This window comes from Cervus canadensis, chromosome 4 (assembly GCF_019320065.1).
Source record: "Cervus canadensis isolate Bull #8, Minnesota chromosome 4, ASM1932006v1, whole genome shotgun sequence".
Classification (NCBI taxonomy): domain Eukaryota; kingdom Metazoa; phylum Chordata; class Mammalia; order Artiodactyla; family Cervidae; genus Cervus; species Cervus canadensis.
The window spans coordinates 56058567-56075968 of record NC_057389.1 but is presented as its reverse complement, the minus strand read 5'-3'; the positions used below and the strand labels follow the sequence as shown (position 1 = coordinate 56075968).

The 17402-nt window shown below is 54.0% G+C and overlaps 2 protein-coding genes across 11 annotated transcripts; one reads left to right on the top strand and one right to left on the bottom strand.

The window, feature by feature from the left end:
- The first annotated feature begins 85 nt into the window (after positions 1 to 85).
- Positions 86 to 4213, top strand: RELL2 (RELT like 2). 6 transcript variants are annotated; one of them, XM_043465244.1, is made up of 7 exons: positions 86 to 272; positions 1297 to 1536; positions 1920 to 1985; positions 2081 to 2147; positions 2592 to 2777; positions 3042 to 3417; positions 3811 to 4213. In XM_043465244.1, the coding sequence occupies exons 2-7, from the start codon at positions 1353 to 1355 to the stop codon at positions 3829 to 3831; spliced, it is 900 nt and encodes a 299-aa protein (XP_043321179.1). In that variant the 5' UTR covers positions 86 to 272; positions 1297 to 1352; the 3' UTR covers positions 3832 to 4213. The 6 variants fall into 6 exon arrangements, with proteins under 6 accessions (XP_043321179.1, XP_043321180.1, XP_043321175.1 ...); XM_043465245.1 differs by having other exon boundaries at positions 86 to 867; positions 4021 to 4213; XM_043465240.1 differs by having other exon boundaries at positions 86 to 867.
- Positions 2427 to 15103, bottom strand: FCHSD1 (FCH and double SH3 domains 1). 5 transcript variants are annotated; one of them, XM_043465236.1, is made up of 20 exons: positions 15011 to 15103; positions 14681 to 14778; positions 14052 to 14097; positions 13610 to 13677; positions 13148 to 13289; positions 12925 to 13061; positions 12765 to 12828; positions 11816 to 11944; positions 11259 to 11381; positions 10985 to 11080; positions 9490 to 9615; positions 8976 to 9080; positions 8627 to 8788; positions 7669 to 7797; positions 7508 to 7591; positions 7224 to 7341; positions 6898 to 7118; positions 6083 to 6170; positions 4863 to 4918; positions 2427 to 4725 (listed from the first exon to the last, which is right to left on the bottom strand). In XM_043465236.1, the coding sequence occupies exons 1-20, from the start codon at positions 15029 to 15031 to the stop codon at positions 4660 to 4662; spliced, it is 2079 nt and encodes a 692-aa protein (XP_043321171.1). In that variant the 5' UTR covers positions 15032 to 15103; the 3' UTR covers positions 2427 to 4659. The 5 variants fall into 5 exon arrangements, with proteins under 5 accessions (XP_043321171.1, XP_043321172.1, XP_043321169.1 ...); XM_043465237.1 differs by having other exon boundaries at positions 13148 to 13283; XM_043465234.1 differs by having other exon boundaries at positions 6898 to 7341.
- Positions 15104 to 17402: the final 2299 nt, after the last annotated feature.

Genomic DNA, 17402 nt, shown 5'->3' with positions numbered 1-17402 from the left:
AAGCCCGACTCCCCTAGACCACGCCCAGGTCACGCCTCCTGCGGAGTTCAGCCCTCGGCTTGCTCCGCCCTTCTAGTTCTGGGGCGTGAGCGTCTGGGCTCGGCCGGACGACAGTAGCATCGGTCCTAGGATGACAGGGCCATTTCCTTCCCGGCGGGGGCCAAATCCTCGGGAAGCCGATCCATCCTGTCCAGCTACCTGTCCCAAGCGGGGCGCAGGCCGTGTCGCCTCTTTAGGAGGCTTCGGAGAACCGGCCACGCTGACCCTCTCAGGTGCAGAAAGCCAGCTTCCCCCGGCCCGCTGGGGAAGATTCCCAGCTACACATCCAGCCGGGGCATCTGAGGGCTGGAGCCAAGCCAGGCGTGCCCAATAGACCAGTGGAGAGCGCTCTCGCCTGACTGCCCGTCCTCCTCACCCGGACCCAGACTCGGCACCGCACCGTCACCGGGCGGCAGTGGGGGGGCTGCGCAGTCACGCGCGCACCACACTTGCGCTCAGAAGCGCGCAGGGCTCTCTCTCTCCGCCCCGCACACCTGGGCTCCGCCCCCTGGTTCCCGGCCGGCGGCCGAAGGCTTTGGGGGACCCAGAGCGGCTGCGGCAGCGCCCCCCTTCTCCTTCTCTTTCCACGGCTGGAGTTGTCCGGAGCCTGTCGCCGGTCCCAACCAGCCCTCATCCCTTTCCATCCTTCCCTCCCCCCACCCCTGCCGCGGCACGGGTATCTGCAGCCGCAGCCCGGAGCCCTTGAGGCGGCGAAGGGGGGAGGGGAAGGAAGCGAGGGATGAGCGCCGGGAGGGCGTCGGGGGCCCTGAGCCGGACTAGGACGCCCCTGGAGCCGGAGCCGGAGCCGGAGCCAGAACCAAACCACCGGTACCGGGTGGGCCAGGTGGTCAGGTCGGGAGAACCCGAAAGGCGGGAGGGGGTGTGTGTGAGACAGTACAGGAAGGGGAAGGGGCTGCGGAGGTCTGACTCAGGCCCGCGCCGAAGAGATGTGGACGCTGACTCAGGCACTATCCTTGTGCCGGCCGCCTGAGAATTCCGTCCCATCTCGCTCTGCAGTGTCCTTGGGAGGGACGAAAGCTCAGGACAAGCTGGAAAGGGGGAGCTCTGGGCGTCGGGAAAGCGGGACCAGGGTAGTGGAAGAGGGCTTGAGCAGCCGCCGTCTGACACCCCTGGCCCGGACCAGCACCCCTGGCACGGACAGCTCCTTGGTTGGGTAGGGGGTGGCGCCAGACCTCAAAGGCTTGTCTGTCTCTCGAATCCTGAGGATGGCATTCCTAACCCTCCCCCCATCCTTAGCTGCAGCCCCCTAACTCCAGGAGCCGCCCTGGCCCGTGCTCACCCGCCAGGGCCTCATGTCGGAACCACAGCCTGACCTGGAACCGCCCCAACATGGGCTGTACATGCTCTTCCTGCTTGTGCTGGTCTTCTTCCTCATGGGCCTTGTAGGCTTTATGATCTGCCACGTGCTCAAGAAGAAGGGCTACCGCTGCCGCACCTCAAGGGGCTCCGAGCCTGACGACGCCCAGCTCCAGCCCCGTGAGTGAACAGCCTAGAACCTGACTCAATCACCTTCCTCCCTCACCCTTCTCCCCACACCTCTTCCTGGCCAAGAGACCCAAGCTAAATCCTGACCAAGATAGGAGGCCTAGTAACGATTTCTTGAGTCGGCAAGTGGGGTGCCACCACCCTGAGTAGGGCTAGAGAAGGCACCATGGGTGGGAAGGGCCCACTGGTGGTAGTCTTGGACTCCCACTGATTTTCCCTTCTTTTCTGCCCTGGCCCTTGAAATGCTAAGATACAGCATGATGCAGTTTGGTAAAGGGGTAGGTCTTGAGCAATAAGTCATAGAAGCCACCAGGTAATGTACCCTCAAAGTTGACTCATTTCCCTCTGCCTCACCAACTTCTTTCATCCTTCAGCTGAGGACGATGACATGAATGAGGACACAGTAGAGAGGATTGTTCGCTGCATCATCCAAAATGAAGGTGGGTGTAGGCTGTCCCCTTGTCCCCCACCTCCTCGACTTTCTCTTGCCCTGGCCTTTGCCTCCACTGACCCCTTCTTTTCCTTCTCCCCTCAGCCAATGCTGAGGCCCTGAAGGAGATGCTGGGGGACAGTGAAGGAGAAGGGACAGTGCAGCTGTCCAGGTGAGCTGGAAACACGGTCCAGTATGATTTAGCTTGCCTTGGAAAGTATCCTCTCCTCCAGCACATTCTTCTCCCAGTCTCCTTGCATGATTAGGGTGACAGGGGAGAGTAAGGCTGAATAACGGACAGGAAGAAGAAAGTTTGGTAGAAATCCTGAATCCTCCAAACCACATCTCTCCTTTAGATGTCATCAAGCCTAACCTTCATCCCTTATGCCACTCCCCTGGGTTATACATTGCACACTTTCTAGCCCTGGGAGGGAAAACAACACATGGTCAGTAACATCTTCATATTCAGTTTATTAGATAAAGACAATAAAAGAATGGTGCAGCCTGGGGGAAGTGGGACATCTGGGGGGGTTTAAGGAGCACGCTGAAAGAACAGGAACAAACAGGAAGAAAAATGGGAATGTTCCCCCCTGCTCCCTTCCTCCCTACCATCCAGCGTGGATGCCACCTCCAGCCTGCAAGACGGAGCCCCCTCCCATCATCACACAGTGCACCTGGGCTCCTCAGCCCCGTGCATCCACTGCAGCCGCAACAAGAGACCCCCACTTGTCCGTCAGGGACGCTCCAAGGAAGGAAAGAGTCGCCCCCGGCCTGGGGAGACCACCGTGTTCTCTGTGGGCAGGTGGGTATAGAGTACCCCACTGACAGGGAGGTTGAGCTGGGGTCCAGTGCTCAGGCATTTGACTCCAAAGGTGGGCCCTGGCTCTTGCTTCCTGGACTGGGAGCTACAGCAGGAGTCAGGCTGCACAATATGCCCCCCAGAGGCTGTCTCCCCTGCCTTAGATCAGAAGGACATGGCTATCAAACCCAGGATGTCCCTGACCAGAAGGAAGGGCCAAGCAGTCTCTGAGTGGTGGCCCTAAGCCCGTGTCCCCTCCCCTCCCAGGTTCCGGGTGACGCACATTGAGAAGCGCTATGGGCTGCATGAGCATCGTGACGGCTCTCCCACGGACAGGAGCTGGGGGTCTGGTGGGGGGCAGGACCCAGGGGGCGGCCAGGGGCCTGGGGGAGGGCAGCCCAGGACAGGGATGCCTGCCATCGAAAGCCTTCCCCCTGAGAGGCCGCAGCCCCCAACTCTCGCCAGCACCCCCATGCAGAATGGAGGACTCAGGGACAGCAGCCAAGTCCCTCGTACACTTGAGGGGAACCCTGGAGCCTCTGCAGAGCCGATGCTCGGGGCTGGAGGGAGGGGCCCAAGCCCAGGGCCGGCCAGAAAAGAAGCAAACGGACAGTCAAGCAAACAGGACACCTCAAATCACCAGGTATGAAGACATGGCCAGTGCTGCAATGGGCTGAGCTCTTATTGCCCCTGCTCTGCAAGGGGCACTGGTATGACCCACGTCCTGTTCTCTCCATTGTCCTCCCCTCCTCTCTCTCAGGTGTCCCCACCACGGGGAGCAGGGCGGGTGTGAGGTGATTCTGCCTGGGCCCCAAGTCAATCTCATCCTCCCAACCCCTAAATGAAACGACCTCAGCCCATTGGTTCCCTGAATTCCCGGGGTCAACCGCAGGCTCAGCCTTTGGTACATATTCCTTGGTTTGGTGGTGGGTAGTGGCCATGTGCTCCAGGGAGTAGGGAAGGTCCCGCAGCCTCTGGGGAAAAGCAGGGGCTCCGCTTGAATAGGAGGCAACAGTCACCCTTCCTTTCCTCCAAGCCGCCTCCTTCACTGTGCTGAGGACTACCAGCTGGCAGGCCAGGGAGTGGGTGGGCATGAAGCCCCTCCTCTCCACTGGACAGCACTGCCCCCCAGCTGAGGGACCCACCCTACTTCCACCTGGAGTTGCACAGTCTCAGGCTGGGGGGACCTGGGGAGAAGTCCCATCCCTGGCCCTCAGCCTCTTCCCCTTCCCCTGCCTGCCCGCAGGCCGCCTGACCCACCTTCCCCATCACCTCACTCCGTGTGCTACAGCGTGGCGGCTGGGAGCAGGCCCCTGCCCTTGGTGGACCCTTAAAGCAATAGCACCTTAGGCCCTCTGTCCTCGTGGCACAAGAGGCCCAGGCCCTGGCTCGGGCTTTGTGACCTTTATTCACTGTCAATAAATCCACTCAGACCATTACAGCTGCTTCGCATACTGGCTCCAGCTCCTTCTGACAGGCCTATCCCCATCCCAGGCCCCAACCCCAGTGGCACTGGCATCTGTAGTGGGGTGGTTCACAGAATCAGGGTGGAGACACAAATGAGCCAGAGTCACTCAAGACTTCAGGGGACAAATTCCAGTCCCAGAGATTTCAGGGTAGTTCACCACCCTAGAGATGGGGTGGTGGCAGAAGAGAAAGGGGGTAGTTTCAGCCCCAGAGATGGCTGAAGGATCATGGAGGAAAAGGAGTGGGTTCCAGCCCCAGAAATGGGCGGAGAAGTAGTGTCTACCCCTGAAGGTGAGAATGGAAATCAGGGAGATTCCAGCATTTGACTGTGTCGCTTTGGATCACCATGGGGAGGGGCAGTCTGACAGCACGGAGATAGGGCAGCAGCATCACTAGGGGATGGAGAGTCCCCCTGGCTTCAGGTGAGGGGATCTGGGTGGCCAGGATCTGGGGCTTTAGCTGGCGGGGGAGGCGGTGGACGCATCTGTAGGAAACACACAGTCAGTGCTCCTAAGGCTTCCCTTGGGGATATCCCGTCCATTCCCTCTGCTCTGCAGATAAAACAGGACAAATTGGACTGACCCCTCTTCCAACCCTCTCCTCCAAGGGAGGGGCCCTTACCGGCCTGAGTCGAGGTGCCATCATATCCAGAGACCCAGGGCAGTCCAGGTCTTGGTCTGGAAATAAGAACCGCAAGTCAGCCTTCTGACTTTATTTTGTTCACTTCTGTATCTCCAGCACTTAGGACCATGAAAGTCGCTCAGTTGTGTCTGACTCTTTGCGACTCCATGGACTATACAGTCCATGGAATTCTCCAGGCCAGAATACTGGAGTGGACAGCCGTTCCCTTCTCCAGGGGATCTTCCCAATCCAGGGATTGAACCCAGGTCTCCCACACTGCAGGCGGATCCTTTACCAGTTGAGCCACCAGGGAAGCCCAAGAATACTGGAGTGGGTAGCCTATCCCTTCTCCAGGAGATCTTCCCGACTCAGGAATTGAAGCAGGGTTCCTGCATTGCAGGTGGATTCTTTACCAACTGAGCTACTAGGTCCATGGCACTCTGTAAATATTTTCTGATTTAACAGTCACTAACCTGGGTCATAACATCCATCAGTCCATCTAACCTCAACACTTACTGGGCACCTATTGTATACTCAGCCCTGCTAAAGGTACCAGAGTAGGAGAGGTGGGATCAGAGCTCCCCCACCCCTAATGGCTGTCAGCGACTGAATAATGAAATACCAACAAACACAATGAATGAGTAATAAAGGATTCAAAGTAAACTAAGGGTGCTGGAGAAGTAGGGTGCAGAAAATGCTAACAGGGGCTCCAGGGACAGGGAGAAAGATGCAGAGAAGAAAGTGGAAATATGTTTTAGAAGAGATGGTTTTGGAAAAGATGGACGAGGAAAATGATGATGCAAACCAGATGTTTGCAGGATTCAAGAACACTAAGGATGTGTATTGGGAAAACACTGTGGGAGAAACTGGTTAATTTTAATAATAATAATAATAATGAGAAACAGTTACTACTTGCATGCTTGCTATGTGCCCAGCACAACACTGGGTACCCTACAGACATCTCTTTACCTCTCAAAACTCAATGAGGGAGGAACCTTCCTCCTCACTCTGTAAAGGCCCAAACAGGTTAAATTGCATGCTAGGAAGTCTGGGCAGTTTGAACAGTGGGCCTGGCTCCAAAGCCCAAATTCTTCTACCATCAAGCTTCAGAGAGCCTGAGGGAGGAGGTTCATGAGGGCAAGCAAAGGGGCCAAGTATAACCCAAGAGTCCTAGACTTCCTGTCTCTTACCCTCCCGGGGGCCCAGCTCCTTCTACTCACCACCGGGCAGGACAGGTGCAGGGGATCCATCCACAGCAGAGGTGGGTGCAGGAGGGGAAAAGCTGGGAGGGGAAGGGGATGGCAGTATCTGCGAATGAGAGGGCAAAGGCTTATTCCTGGCATGTGGGAAGATTTCACCAGCTATTCTTCTCATCCCATCTTCAGTTCCTGTCCCATCACTTCCCAAGCCAGAGAGCAGCCAAATGCTTGTATATGGGTAGGGTTGTAGGTGATACACGTTTCAACAGCCCATATGTATTGACACTTAATATGTCCCAGGCATTTTGGTGGCACTTCACATGCACTAAAAATTTATTCATTCCTCACCACCAACCCATGAAGGAGGTATTGATGATTACTATGTCAGAGGTGAGACTCAGATTAAACCATCTATCCCAAATCACAAAGCTAGTTAGTGACAAAATCTTGCTAGAACAATAGGTACCATATATCAAAGCACCTCCTAGGGGCCATTGTGCTAAGTGTTTTACCTCCATTATCTCAAATCAGGTAAGTGAGTCTCTTGAAAAAGATTATTATTATCCCCCTTCTACATGCATGTGAAGAAACAAGCTCAGCGAGGCCTAATCATTGCCTAAACTAATTAAACAGGAATCTGAACTTAAATCCAGCTCTAAAGCAGGACAACCAAACTCTTATGAAGACTGCCTTGCTTTCTCTTTTCTCTGTGCCAAAGGAGATGGGAAGGCCCAAGCCACAATACAGGGGATGGGGCATTAAGATGAATATGGGACCTCTGTGCATGGGAGGGTCAACCAGAAGTGCCTGGCGACCCAGGTAAAAGGAAGGCTCACCTGCTCAGGGTCTGAGAGTTCAGATGGCCCTAGGGGGCCAAGTAGCTCCTCCACCAGCAGGGAGGGGAAGACCCCAACATGGCCCCCAAATTCTCCCCTCCAGAAGCCATCATCCACTCCATCCTGGGCCCGGGGCAGCAGGCGGATGAGCGCCCCCTCAGGGAAGCTCAGCTCCTCAGCACTCTGTCCAGTGTAGCTGTACAGGGCACGGGCCAGGAACGCTGTAGAAGCCCAGGAGAGATGGTGAGGGGAGGAGGTAGGCAGCATGCCCTGGACCATGACACCCCAGGGCCACAATGACTCAGCAATTCTTGTCCCTTTCTTACCTGTGGGCTCCGCCCCCAAAGGGTTGTCGCTGTCACGGCTGCTCTCAGGGAAGGAGAGGTCCGCGAAGTTGAGATAGCGCTCAGGGACAAAGCCTACCTCACCGTGCTGGTTCCGAGCCTGCTCTCCCAGCAATGTGAACAGAAAGTGGGCTTGCCTCAGCTGTCCACGGCCCTGGCCCTCCTCCACTCAGGCTTCCAGCTTTTCTGGCTGGGTCTTTATGGGCCACAGAGAAGTCCCTCCCACTGCTCCCTTGCCAAGGTCTGAGCCCCAGGTCCCTACCCACCTTGACCCATTCATCGGCATCTCCCTCCTCTATGACCTCCAGCCACTCGCCCTCTGTGATGGTCAGCTCGTCCTCACGTCCTGCCTGGGCCCCACAAAGAAGAATTCAGGACTGGTTGTCCCCTAGCCCTGACGGTCTGAGGTCCTTACCCCCATTCACACCTGATAGCCAAACACCACATGGGCAGGGCAGGGGAGGGGCCTGGTGGCCAGGGCTGGGGGGGCGGGCTCCTCAAAGAGCTCCCCAGTCTCCTCACATTCCTCAAAGTCAGACAGCTCAGCATCCTCAGCCTATAGGGGCAGAGAACAGACATCACTGTGAGGCCCGGTCTCAAGTACCCTCTGTGTCTCCCATTCCATCCTCCTATTAACCTTGTGGATCCTCCTCCAAGGCAGTACCAACCAACCATTCACTCTGGATCACAGGGAGTCATCAGAGAGCAGGAAAACACTAATGATAATCACAGGGTTACAGTAGTGAGCGCTTACTGTGTGCCAGGCACAGTGCTATGTATCTTATGTATGTTGTCTTGTTTAAGCTTCTTAATGGCACACATGCTCAGTCGTGTCCAAATCTTTGCAACCCCTGCCGGGCTTCTCTGCCCATGGAATTTTCTCAGGCAAGAATACTGGAGTGGGTTGCCATTTCCTACTCCAGGGGATCTTCCTGACCCAAGGATCAACCCACATCTGCACCTCCTGCATGGGCAGGCGGGTTCTTTACCACTGGCGCCACCGGCAAAGCCAAGTTTCTTAATAACCCTGTGTTATTTTGTGAAACTACCAACCTCATTTTACTTATGAGGAAATTGAGGCCCAGAAAGCTTAAATCACTTTCCAAGATCACACTGCTAGTAAATGCAGTGTCTGGTACTCAGACTGCTTACAGCCTGCTCTCAGGACCTTAGTTCATAACCACCATTCTATACTCACAGTAAAAGTTAACTGAGAACTCTGTTACAAACCATGCCAAGAATTAAACACTTAAGTGATTCCATTCAAGCCTCACAACAACCTGTTGAGTTATGTACCATTGTGATTCCTGCTTCATAAAGTCTGCTTTCCACTAGGGCTCTTTACCCTCCCAAGTGTGTAAGGCTAGGGAGTGGAGGGAGCTTACCGTGGGAGAGAAGTCCCTCTGGGACAGCCGGGCCTCGCTGAGCCGTCGCTCCTGCTCCACCTCATCCTGGGCCTGGGTCATGGCTGGCTTCAGCCAGTGCTGCACATCCAGGCCAGCCCCCTGCAGCAGGGCCAGTCGGGCAGCCCCCTTCACCTGGCTCACCTAACATGGGGAAGAGGGATCAACCCAGGCGATGGCTGGGTCTGCCTCTGGGAAATGAGTGGAGCCTCCCCAGATATGTCCACCCTCTACTACCTCCTGCTTGCAGTCTCCCCACCATCAGATGGAGTGGAGGAGGCCAGAGGAGGTGTGATCTCAGTGGCCTTAAACCCCCAGCGTGGTGCCTCACCTGTGCCCTTCGGATGCTCTCCCTTACTTCCTGCAGCCGCTGTTCTATGCCTGGAGCCTCTCGCTCTGGAGCCTGCTGCCGCCTCTGCTCCAGCCGCTGCAGCACCTGGTTGGAGAGGTGGAGGACAGGGGAGGGTGGAGACACCATGGGGCACAACTTAGAACAAACTGGTAGTTAGCTAGTTGCTTCACACGCATTATGTCGTTTAATCTTCCCTGGGATGTAGGTGCTATTATTAGCCCCACTTTAATGACAAGGAAACTGAGGTCCAAAGAGCTGAAGTCACTCAGTACTCTCTTACTCAGAGTTATATAACTAGGAAGCAACAGAGCAGGATTTGAGTCCAGGTGAGTCTTGCTCCCAAGGCTATGCTCTTAATTACTGTGCCACACTATTGGCTTGAATTACTCTTCCCTCCCCTCCTGCCTACAGCCCCATGGCATCCCTCAGTGACTCAGGGACCCCCATCACTCAGCATTTCTTGCTCACCCACGACAGCTGCACCCCACCTCACCCGATGCCCATGATGCTGGATCTTATAGTCTCGGGCAGCTCGGCTCGTCCAGCGTTGAACTTCTTTCTCCAGGCCGCTCTCCCCCGCCACACCTCCTGCACCCCCTTCCAGCTCCAGGACACACACCTGAATGAATAGGGAACTGTGAGGACTGCCTGACGCTGCTCCTTTTACACCTCCTCCCTACAGTTCCCTCTTTATCGCCTCCCCACAAACAGGTGGGAGCACACACCTACGACTGTGGACACACAAACACAGTCCTGGAAATGGGATCCAGGTTGAGGGGAAGAGGTAGAATGAAAAAGATAGTGAAGTGAAAAGAGAGAAGGGTGGGATAAAGTGTTAATCTGTGTCCTGGTGGGAGGGAGGTGAACTGGGGTTCTGAAACCCTCTGTCCATGGTTTAACAGTCTCTAAGTAAATTCCACTGATGAACTAAAAAGCCTCTTGCAAGTGAAAGAGGAGAGTGAAAAAGTTGGCTTAAAGCTTAACATTCAAAAAACTAAGATCATGGCATCCGGTCCCATCACTTCATGGGAAACAGATGGGGAGACAGTGGTAACAGTGTCAGACTTTATTTTTGGGGACTCCAAAATCACTGCAAATGGTGATTGCAGCCATGAAATTAAAAGATGCTTACTCCTTGGAAAGAAAGTTATGACCAACCTAGACAGCATATTAAAAAGCAGAGACATTACTTTGTCAACAAAGGTCCATCTGGTCAAGGCTATGGTTTTTCCAGTGGTCATGTATGGATGTGAGAGTTGACCTGTGAAGAAAGCTGAGCACCAAAAAATTGATGCTTTTGAACTGCGGTGTTGGAGAAGACTCTTGAGAGTCCCTTGGACTGCAAGGAGATCCAACCAGTCCATCCTAAAGGAGATCAGTCCTGGGTGTTCACTGCAAGGACTGATGCTGAAGCTGAAACTCCAGTACTTTTGCCACCTCATGCAAAGAGTTGACTCATTGGAGAAGACCCTGATGCTGGGGAGGGATTGGGGGCAGGAGGAGAAGGGGACGACAGAGGATGAGATGGCTGGATGGCATCACCGACTCAATGGACATGGGTTTGAGTAAACTCCAGGAGTTGATGATGGGCAGGGAGGGCTGGCGTGCTGCGATTCATGGGGTAGCAAAGAGTTGGACACGACTGAGTGACTGAACTGAACTGAACTGAAGTAAATTCCACAGGCTTCCCTGGGGGCTCAGTGGTAAAGAATCCACCTATCCATGCAGGAGGAGATGTGGGTTTGATCCCTGAGTTGGGATGACCCCCTGGAGAAAGAAATGGCAACCCACTCCAGTATTCTTGCCTGGGAAATCCCATGGACAGAGAAGCCTGGTGGGCTACAGTCCATGGGATCACAAAAGAGTCAGACATGACTGAGCAACTAAAGAACAACAAAGTTAATACTAGGATGTGAATAATCGGGGAGAGGCCTAAACCACAGTCCCCTTTACAACTGGCCTGGATCCACCTAGCACAGAGGTCTCACCTGATCATTCCCTGCTGGCTGAAACTGCTGAGGTGGGGTGGGGGAAAACACTCCAGGTTCCTGAAGAAAAAGCTCCAGATCCTGCTCCCAGCTTACCTTGGGGGTTGGAAAAAATCAAAGTCAGCCACTCACTGGCTCCCTCTCCAAGCCTGTCCCCAGCCCTTCTTGGAAGAGAAAGGACAAGGAAATGGGCAGACATGTGGTGGGGTGGGCTGCACTGGGAAAGAAGGGTAAAGAGGATCTCTGGGGGGCTCCAATAGGGCACAGCCCTCACCTGGGAGGTCACTTGCCTCCCGCGGCGAGCATGCTCCAGGGCCATCTCTGCAGCTTCCAGCTCAGTGCGGCTCAGTGAGGTCAGCGGGTCCCTCAGGTGTTCTAACAGCTCACTGACCAGAGCCTGGAGAGAGTCCCAAGATGCTGACACCACCCTCCCCCTAAGCAGGCTCTCTGTCCAGGTTTGGGTGGGTGATGGGCATGAGGTATAGGAAATTGGGAAGGAATAAGACATTATTATTGCTTCTAAAAACAGACCCTCTTGTGTACATAGCACTTAACAGTTTAAAAAGCATTTTCACATTCATTCTCTCCCTTGAGCCCCATTAGTCTTATAAAGTAGTCTGAGCAAGGGTTATTCCTGTTGTGGAAACAGGAGTTCAGAAGGGTTAAGTGTTCTGCACAATGTCACGCAGCCAGCTAGAAGCAGAAGCCAGGAATGTCTCTTCTGCCCATTCTAAGCAGGCTAGATCCCCCGCCCAACTCAGCCTGTGGGTGATGAGAGGCAGGGAGAGGCTCTCTCTGTGGAGAGGCAGGGGTATCTAGGCTGAGACTAGCCTTGAGCAGGGCCGGCAGTTCTTCCTGGTAGTAGTGGTCAAGGTGGGCATTGGTGGCCACCAAGTTCAGCAGGTACTCATTGCGGGCTGCTCTCAGCTGCTGGGAGTACTGGGCTGATTGGGCAGACAGCTAGGAGAGGAACACAGGTGTCAGCTGGGAGCTCTAGACTCTTGGTGTTCTTCCAAGACTAACCCAGATCCAGAAAGAATTCTCACATTATTGAGATAACTGGCAAACTATACTAAAAATTTTACATACTCACAACTCCTGATCAAAGTCTGCTAGTGGAAACTGCATACATTTAGAAGAAAATCCCAACTGCTTCTTATCATGGTCTACCTGGGCCAACATGAGCTGGCCCCAGCACCTTCTCTCTTTCCACAGTACTCGTCCCCCTGCTCACAGTGCTCCAGCCACACTGGCCTTCTCTCAGTTCCTTGAGCCTACAAAGTTATTGTCACCTCAGAGCCTTTGCACTTATCACTGCCTCTCCCTAGAATGTTCTTCCTCTACATCTTTGCACAGCTGGTTCCTCCTTGACACTCAGGCTTTCCCTCTAAATTACACTCCCCTGTTATGCTTTATCAAAGGATCTTTTCATTTATTCTGAGTCTTTGTGTATTTACTATCTGTCTCCCCTAACCAGGCTGTGAAGGCAGGAACTCTACAGGTAGTGTTCCCCACTGTATCCCTCGTGTTTCGAACAATGCCTAGTACATAAAAGTCCTCAATAAGTGCATAAAAAAGGAATGAAAAACAAAGGTACTAGTCTATTTTAGAGATGAAGAAAATGAGTCTCGGAGAGAACAAGTTTACCAAGGTCATGCACCAAGGAAGTAGGGTAGCCTGGATTCATCCCAGTCTCTCTGACTTATGCCCCTGGGTTCTAAACCACTAGACTAATCTGTCCACCTCTCCCTGTCCCCACTCATGCCCACATCCTCTGAACCTTGGTGCTGAGTTTCTGAAGACTGGTCCGAGTGTGAAAGAGGCCATGGTCACTTCGGTTAAGCCTGTGCAGGCAAAGGAAAGGAGTGGAGGTCAGACCCAGACATGGAGACTTGGCTCCACACCCTGTCCCCAGGCTTCCCAACTCCCCATCAGCCCACCTGGCCTGGACATCAGCCGCCTTCTCCTGGGCCAAGGCCCACACGCGTTCCCGCTGCCCATACAGCTTTCGGCTTCGGCTCAGCTCCCGGACAGACAGCAGCACCTCAGCCTGTGCCCTCTGGAGGTTCTCTGCTCCCTAGGGGCATGGTCACAGGAAGTCCTGATCCAGACCACCTCCATCCCTGAGTCAGCCCTTCCTTCACCCCATCCACTGAACCATACCTTCCGAAGCACCTGCTCCTTAGCACTCCGCCCCGTGCCCCCAGCCAGGTCACGGTATCGGTCAGCTGCCTGGAGCCGGGCTTGGCCCCCAGCCATGGTGGCATCTAGCAGGCAGCGCCAGGCACCGAACACCATCCTGCCTCTCCCCAGAGAAAGACTGTGTTAAGGAGGGGAGTACTCCAAAGCTTCATGAGATGCCCCCCTTCCAGAACCATGGGAGACAGACAGCTTTCCCATCCCCCTCGTCTGGGAGCCCATCAATCGATCCGCCCATTATCTCAGCCACAAGGATCCCTCGTGCCCTCCCCCGCCATCCAGTGTCCTTGCTGGGTCATCTGCTCTCCTCCTGCTGCATCAGCTCCACCTACAGCTCACGTGCCCTTCCTACAGGTTCCAGGGGTTGAGTGCTTCATTCTTTCTTGGCCCCCAGTTCCCCCCGCCCCACCCCACTGTGGGACTCACCTGCTGTCCATCTCCCCACTCCGGTGTCCTTCCCTCTTCAAGAATGGCCCAGCCAGTTTCTGAAGTGCCTGGCGGGAAAATCATCACAGACCCGATTCCCTTTCAAAGACCCCACGTGTGAGAACATAGGACCACAATATAATAATACTCCTCACTTTGCTAAGTGCTTTACATGCATTAACTTATTCCATCCTTGCAAGAACCCTGCGTGAAGGTACAATTATTATTATTCCCATTTTACAGAGAAAGAAATTGAGGCCCAGAGGTTAAGTAACTTGTCCAAGGTCACACAACTAAATAGTACCACAGCAGACTTGACACACACGTGCCTGATTCTAGGCATGTGCTCTTGACCAGCACAGAAGTATGTGTGGAGCCACACTGCTAGTGGTGTAAAGGATGCCAGAACAAAAGGCAAGGTCCAGAGAAGAGAGTCCCATACCTGCCCATACTCCCGTTCAATGGCTGCCCTCTGCTTGCTGTAGGATCTGTGGAGATTGGGGATGGGGGAGGGGGTGTTACCATTTGGTCCATTTCTCCCACCCTCTATCCTGTCTTCAGCGTGGGCAGGAAGGAGTGGGGAGTCAGGCCTAGAGCGTGACTACACTGACGCTGAAGAGAGAGTCCTTGAGATCACCTCGGGCAGCCGCAGCACAGGACAACCTCACCTCAGTGCTCAGAGACCCAGCAGGATCCTCCCCACCCCTGGAGAACCATCTGTGGGCTTGGAGGTGAGGACGCACGGGGGCCTGGGTACAGTGTCCGCCAGCCTTCCAACAGGTCTCGAAGCGGTGGGGTGGGCTTCTGCCCAAAGCTTGATTGGGGGGGGGGGGTTGGCGGGGCGGTGTGGAGTGAAGGGCTTTGAGGGAGGGTCCCAGTGTGTTTATATGTGTTGGAGTGGGCGGAAGGATAATTCCTATCCGGTATGAGAGAGGCCTAGGGTGAAGGACTTGAATGGGCAGGTTGGAGAGCTCTTCACCCCCGCCCGCCCCGACAGCTGTAGTATGTTGGAGAAGGGGCGGAGCATGTGACAGAGAAAGTGGGGGATATGTGGAGGGGGTCAGGGGCTACCTGATATCCTCCAGTAGGTCTGCCTCTCTCTGCTGCCGGGTCTGAAGGATGCTCAGCTGCTCCAGGAAGCGAAGCTTCACCTCCTGGGCCGGCTTCACCTGTAGGGGTAAAAAGAGGATGAAGACCCCGGGCGCGGGGACCTGAAAAACACTCCGCGCTGGGAGCGGTGAGGGGGCGGGGCCAAGGAGGAGCTGGGCTGTTTCCTCGGTTACTTCTGGGTTGGCCTTTGACCCCTTCCTACTCTTCGACCCCCCGGTAGGGTCTGGTGCCCCCTTGGCCCCCATCACTCCCCCAGCCCGCCGGAAGTCCCCGTTTCCAGGCCAAGCTCACTTTTCGGGGCGGCGGCTGCATCTCCGCTCCGGCCCAGGCAGCGAGTCGACTCCGGAACTCAAGGAAGCCCCGCCCACATGTAAGCCCCGCCCCGGTCCAGCCCCGCCCTCGCCCCGCCCACGCCTGGTCAGTCTACTTGCTGCGCGGCAGAGCGCGAGGGGGCCCGCAGAGAAACTAAACCTCTATTACTGCTGTGAATACCCCTGAAAGGGTCCTCGCCGCCCGGTGGACGCCCAGTCCGCCGGACAGTAGGGGGAAACCTCAGGTTTCTGTGTCAAGAAGCCTGGGTTCTATTTCTAGTAGGGAGCTGCTGACTCAGCCCATAATTATTTCTAATCATTCATTTACATATGCAGATCTCCAATCCTGACGCGACGGCTGAAGGACGGCGAGGAGCTCAATCTGTGACCAGAAAAACTGAATCATTGGATGCCTCATCGAAGATGCGTCTGATGAGGGAAACAGGGCTGGTCCTAGGCCTTTTCCCAATTCCCACTGAACTGGAAAAGCCGGCGTGTGAGCAAGGATGAGAAAGATGCCTGGAGCCAGGAAGCAGCCCGTACCAGAGGAAAAGACAGGTACATCCTGGGCCAGTGGAGAAGAAACAACCAGCGTGTGTGAGCTGGGAGTTGAGCGTGGGGACCTGTGGCCTAGTAAGCCTCTATCACCTTTAGGTTCTGCACCCTTAAGGTTCTGCACCCCAGGACATACCCTGCTCCACCCCAGCCCCGCACTGCCTTCTGAAGATCTGCACACCCTTTCCTCATCCTTCTCACCTTTCCGTGGCTTACACCTCCTCACCACACCCCTGACTTGGAAAAGGCAGGTATCTGTGGCCCAAACTCCAGGTTCATATTTCCAACAGCTTACCTCCATGAAGATCACCTCACGAGATCTAAATATGTACCTCGAACTTTTAAAACAGCTCCTTCCACCTGATCCTTCCCCAGTCACCTCCCCCAGTTAACATACTAAATGGAACCATTCTCCATACAGTGAGGAAAGTCAGAAACCCAGAGTCTATGTGCCTTCCCTTCTACCCCCACATTCCACCCATCAGTTTAGTTCTTTGCTCAGTTGTGTCTGATTCTTTGAGACCCCATGGACTGCAGCACACCAGGCTTCCCTGTCCATCACCAACTCCTGGAACTTACTCAAACTCATGTCCATTGAGCCTGTGATGCCATCCAATTATCTCATCCTCTGTCGTCCCCTTCTCTTCCTACCTTTAATCTTTCCCAGCATCAAGGTCTTTTCCAGTGAGTCAGTTCTTCACATCAGGTGGCCAAAGTATTGGAGTTTCAGCTTCAACATCAGTCCTTCCAATGAATATTCAGGATCAATTTCCTTTAGGATGGACTGGTTGGATCTCCTTGCAGTCCAAGGGACTCTCAAGCATCTTCTCCAACACCACAGTTCAAAAGCATCAATTCATCAGTGCTCAGCTTTCTTTATAGTCCCACTCTCACATCCATACATGACTACTGGAAAAACCATAGCTTTGACTAGATGGACCTTTGTTGGCAAAGTAATGTCTCTGCTTTTTAATATTCTGTCTAGATTGGCCATAGCTTTTCTTCCAAGGAGCGAGTGTCTTTTAATTTCATGGCTGTAGTCACCATCTGCAGTGATTTTGGAGCCTCCCAAAATAAAGTCTCTCACTGTTGCCATTGTTTCCCCATCTATTTGCCATGAAGTGACAGGATCAGATGCCATGATCTTAGTTTTCTGAATGTTGAGTTTTAAGCCAACTTTTTCACTCTCCTCTTTCACTTTCAACAAGAAGTTCTTTAGATCTTCTTTATTTTCTGCCATAAGGGTGGTGTCATCTGCATATCTGAGGTTATTGATATTTCCATCCATCAGCAAGTCTTAAATGTTCTATCTCCCACTGATCAACTTCTCTCAATTTCCAGAACCAACAGCCTGGTCCAAGCCCCTATTATCAGTCTCCCATATGGTCTGGTATCTGGTCTCTGCTTTCAGTCTTCCCCCCAACAACCCATTGTTCAGAAAACAGCCTGAGTGATCAATCTTTTTTTAAAAAGGAAAGAAAATCTCATCCCTCTCTTCCCTAAGACTCTTTGATTGCTTCAGAATAAAATCATGGCCTACAAGACTGTGCATGATCAGGTCCCTGCCCATCTTTCCCCTTCAGCCCATACTGTGCTGTCACTCCAGTCTCCTTGCTCTTCCCCCAATATGCCAAGTCCCTTCCCATTGCAGAGCCTTCATACCTACTGCCTTTCCATTCCTTCTGGAGTGATCCTTCTCCCAGCATTCCACATGCCTGGCTTCTTATTCCTACATTTCAGCTCTTCACAGAAACCCTTCCACCCAGCCCAGTGCCACCTCCTCAAGCACATCACTTTGGTTTAGTTCTTTCACAGTG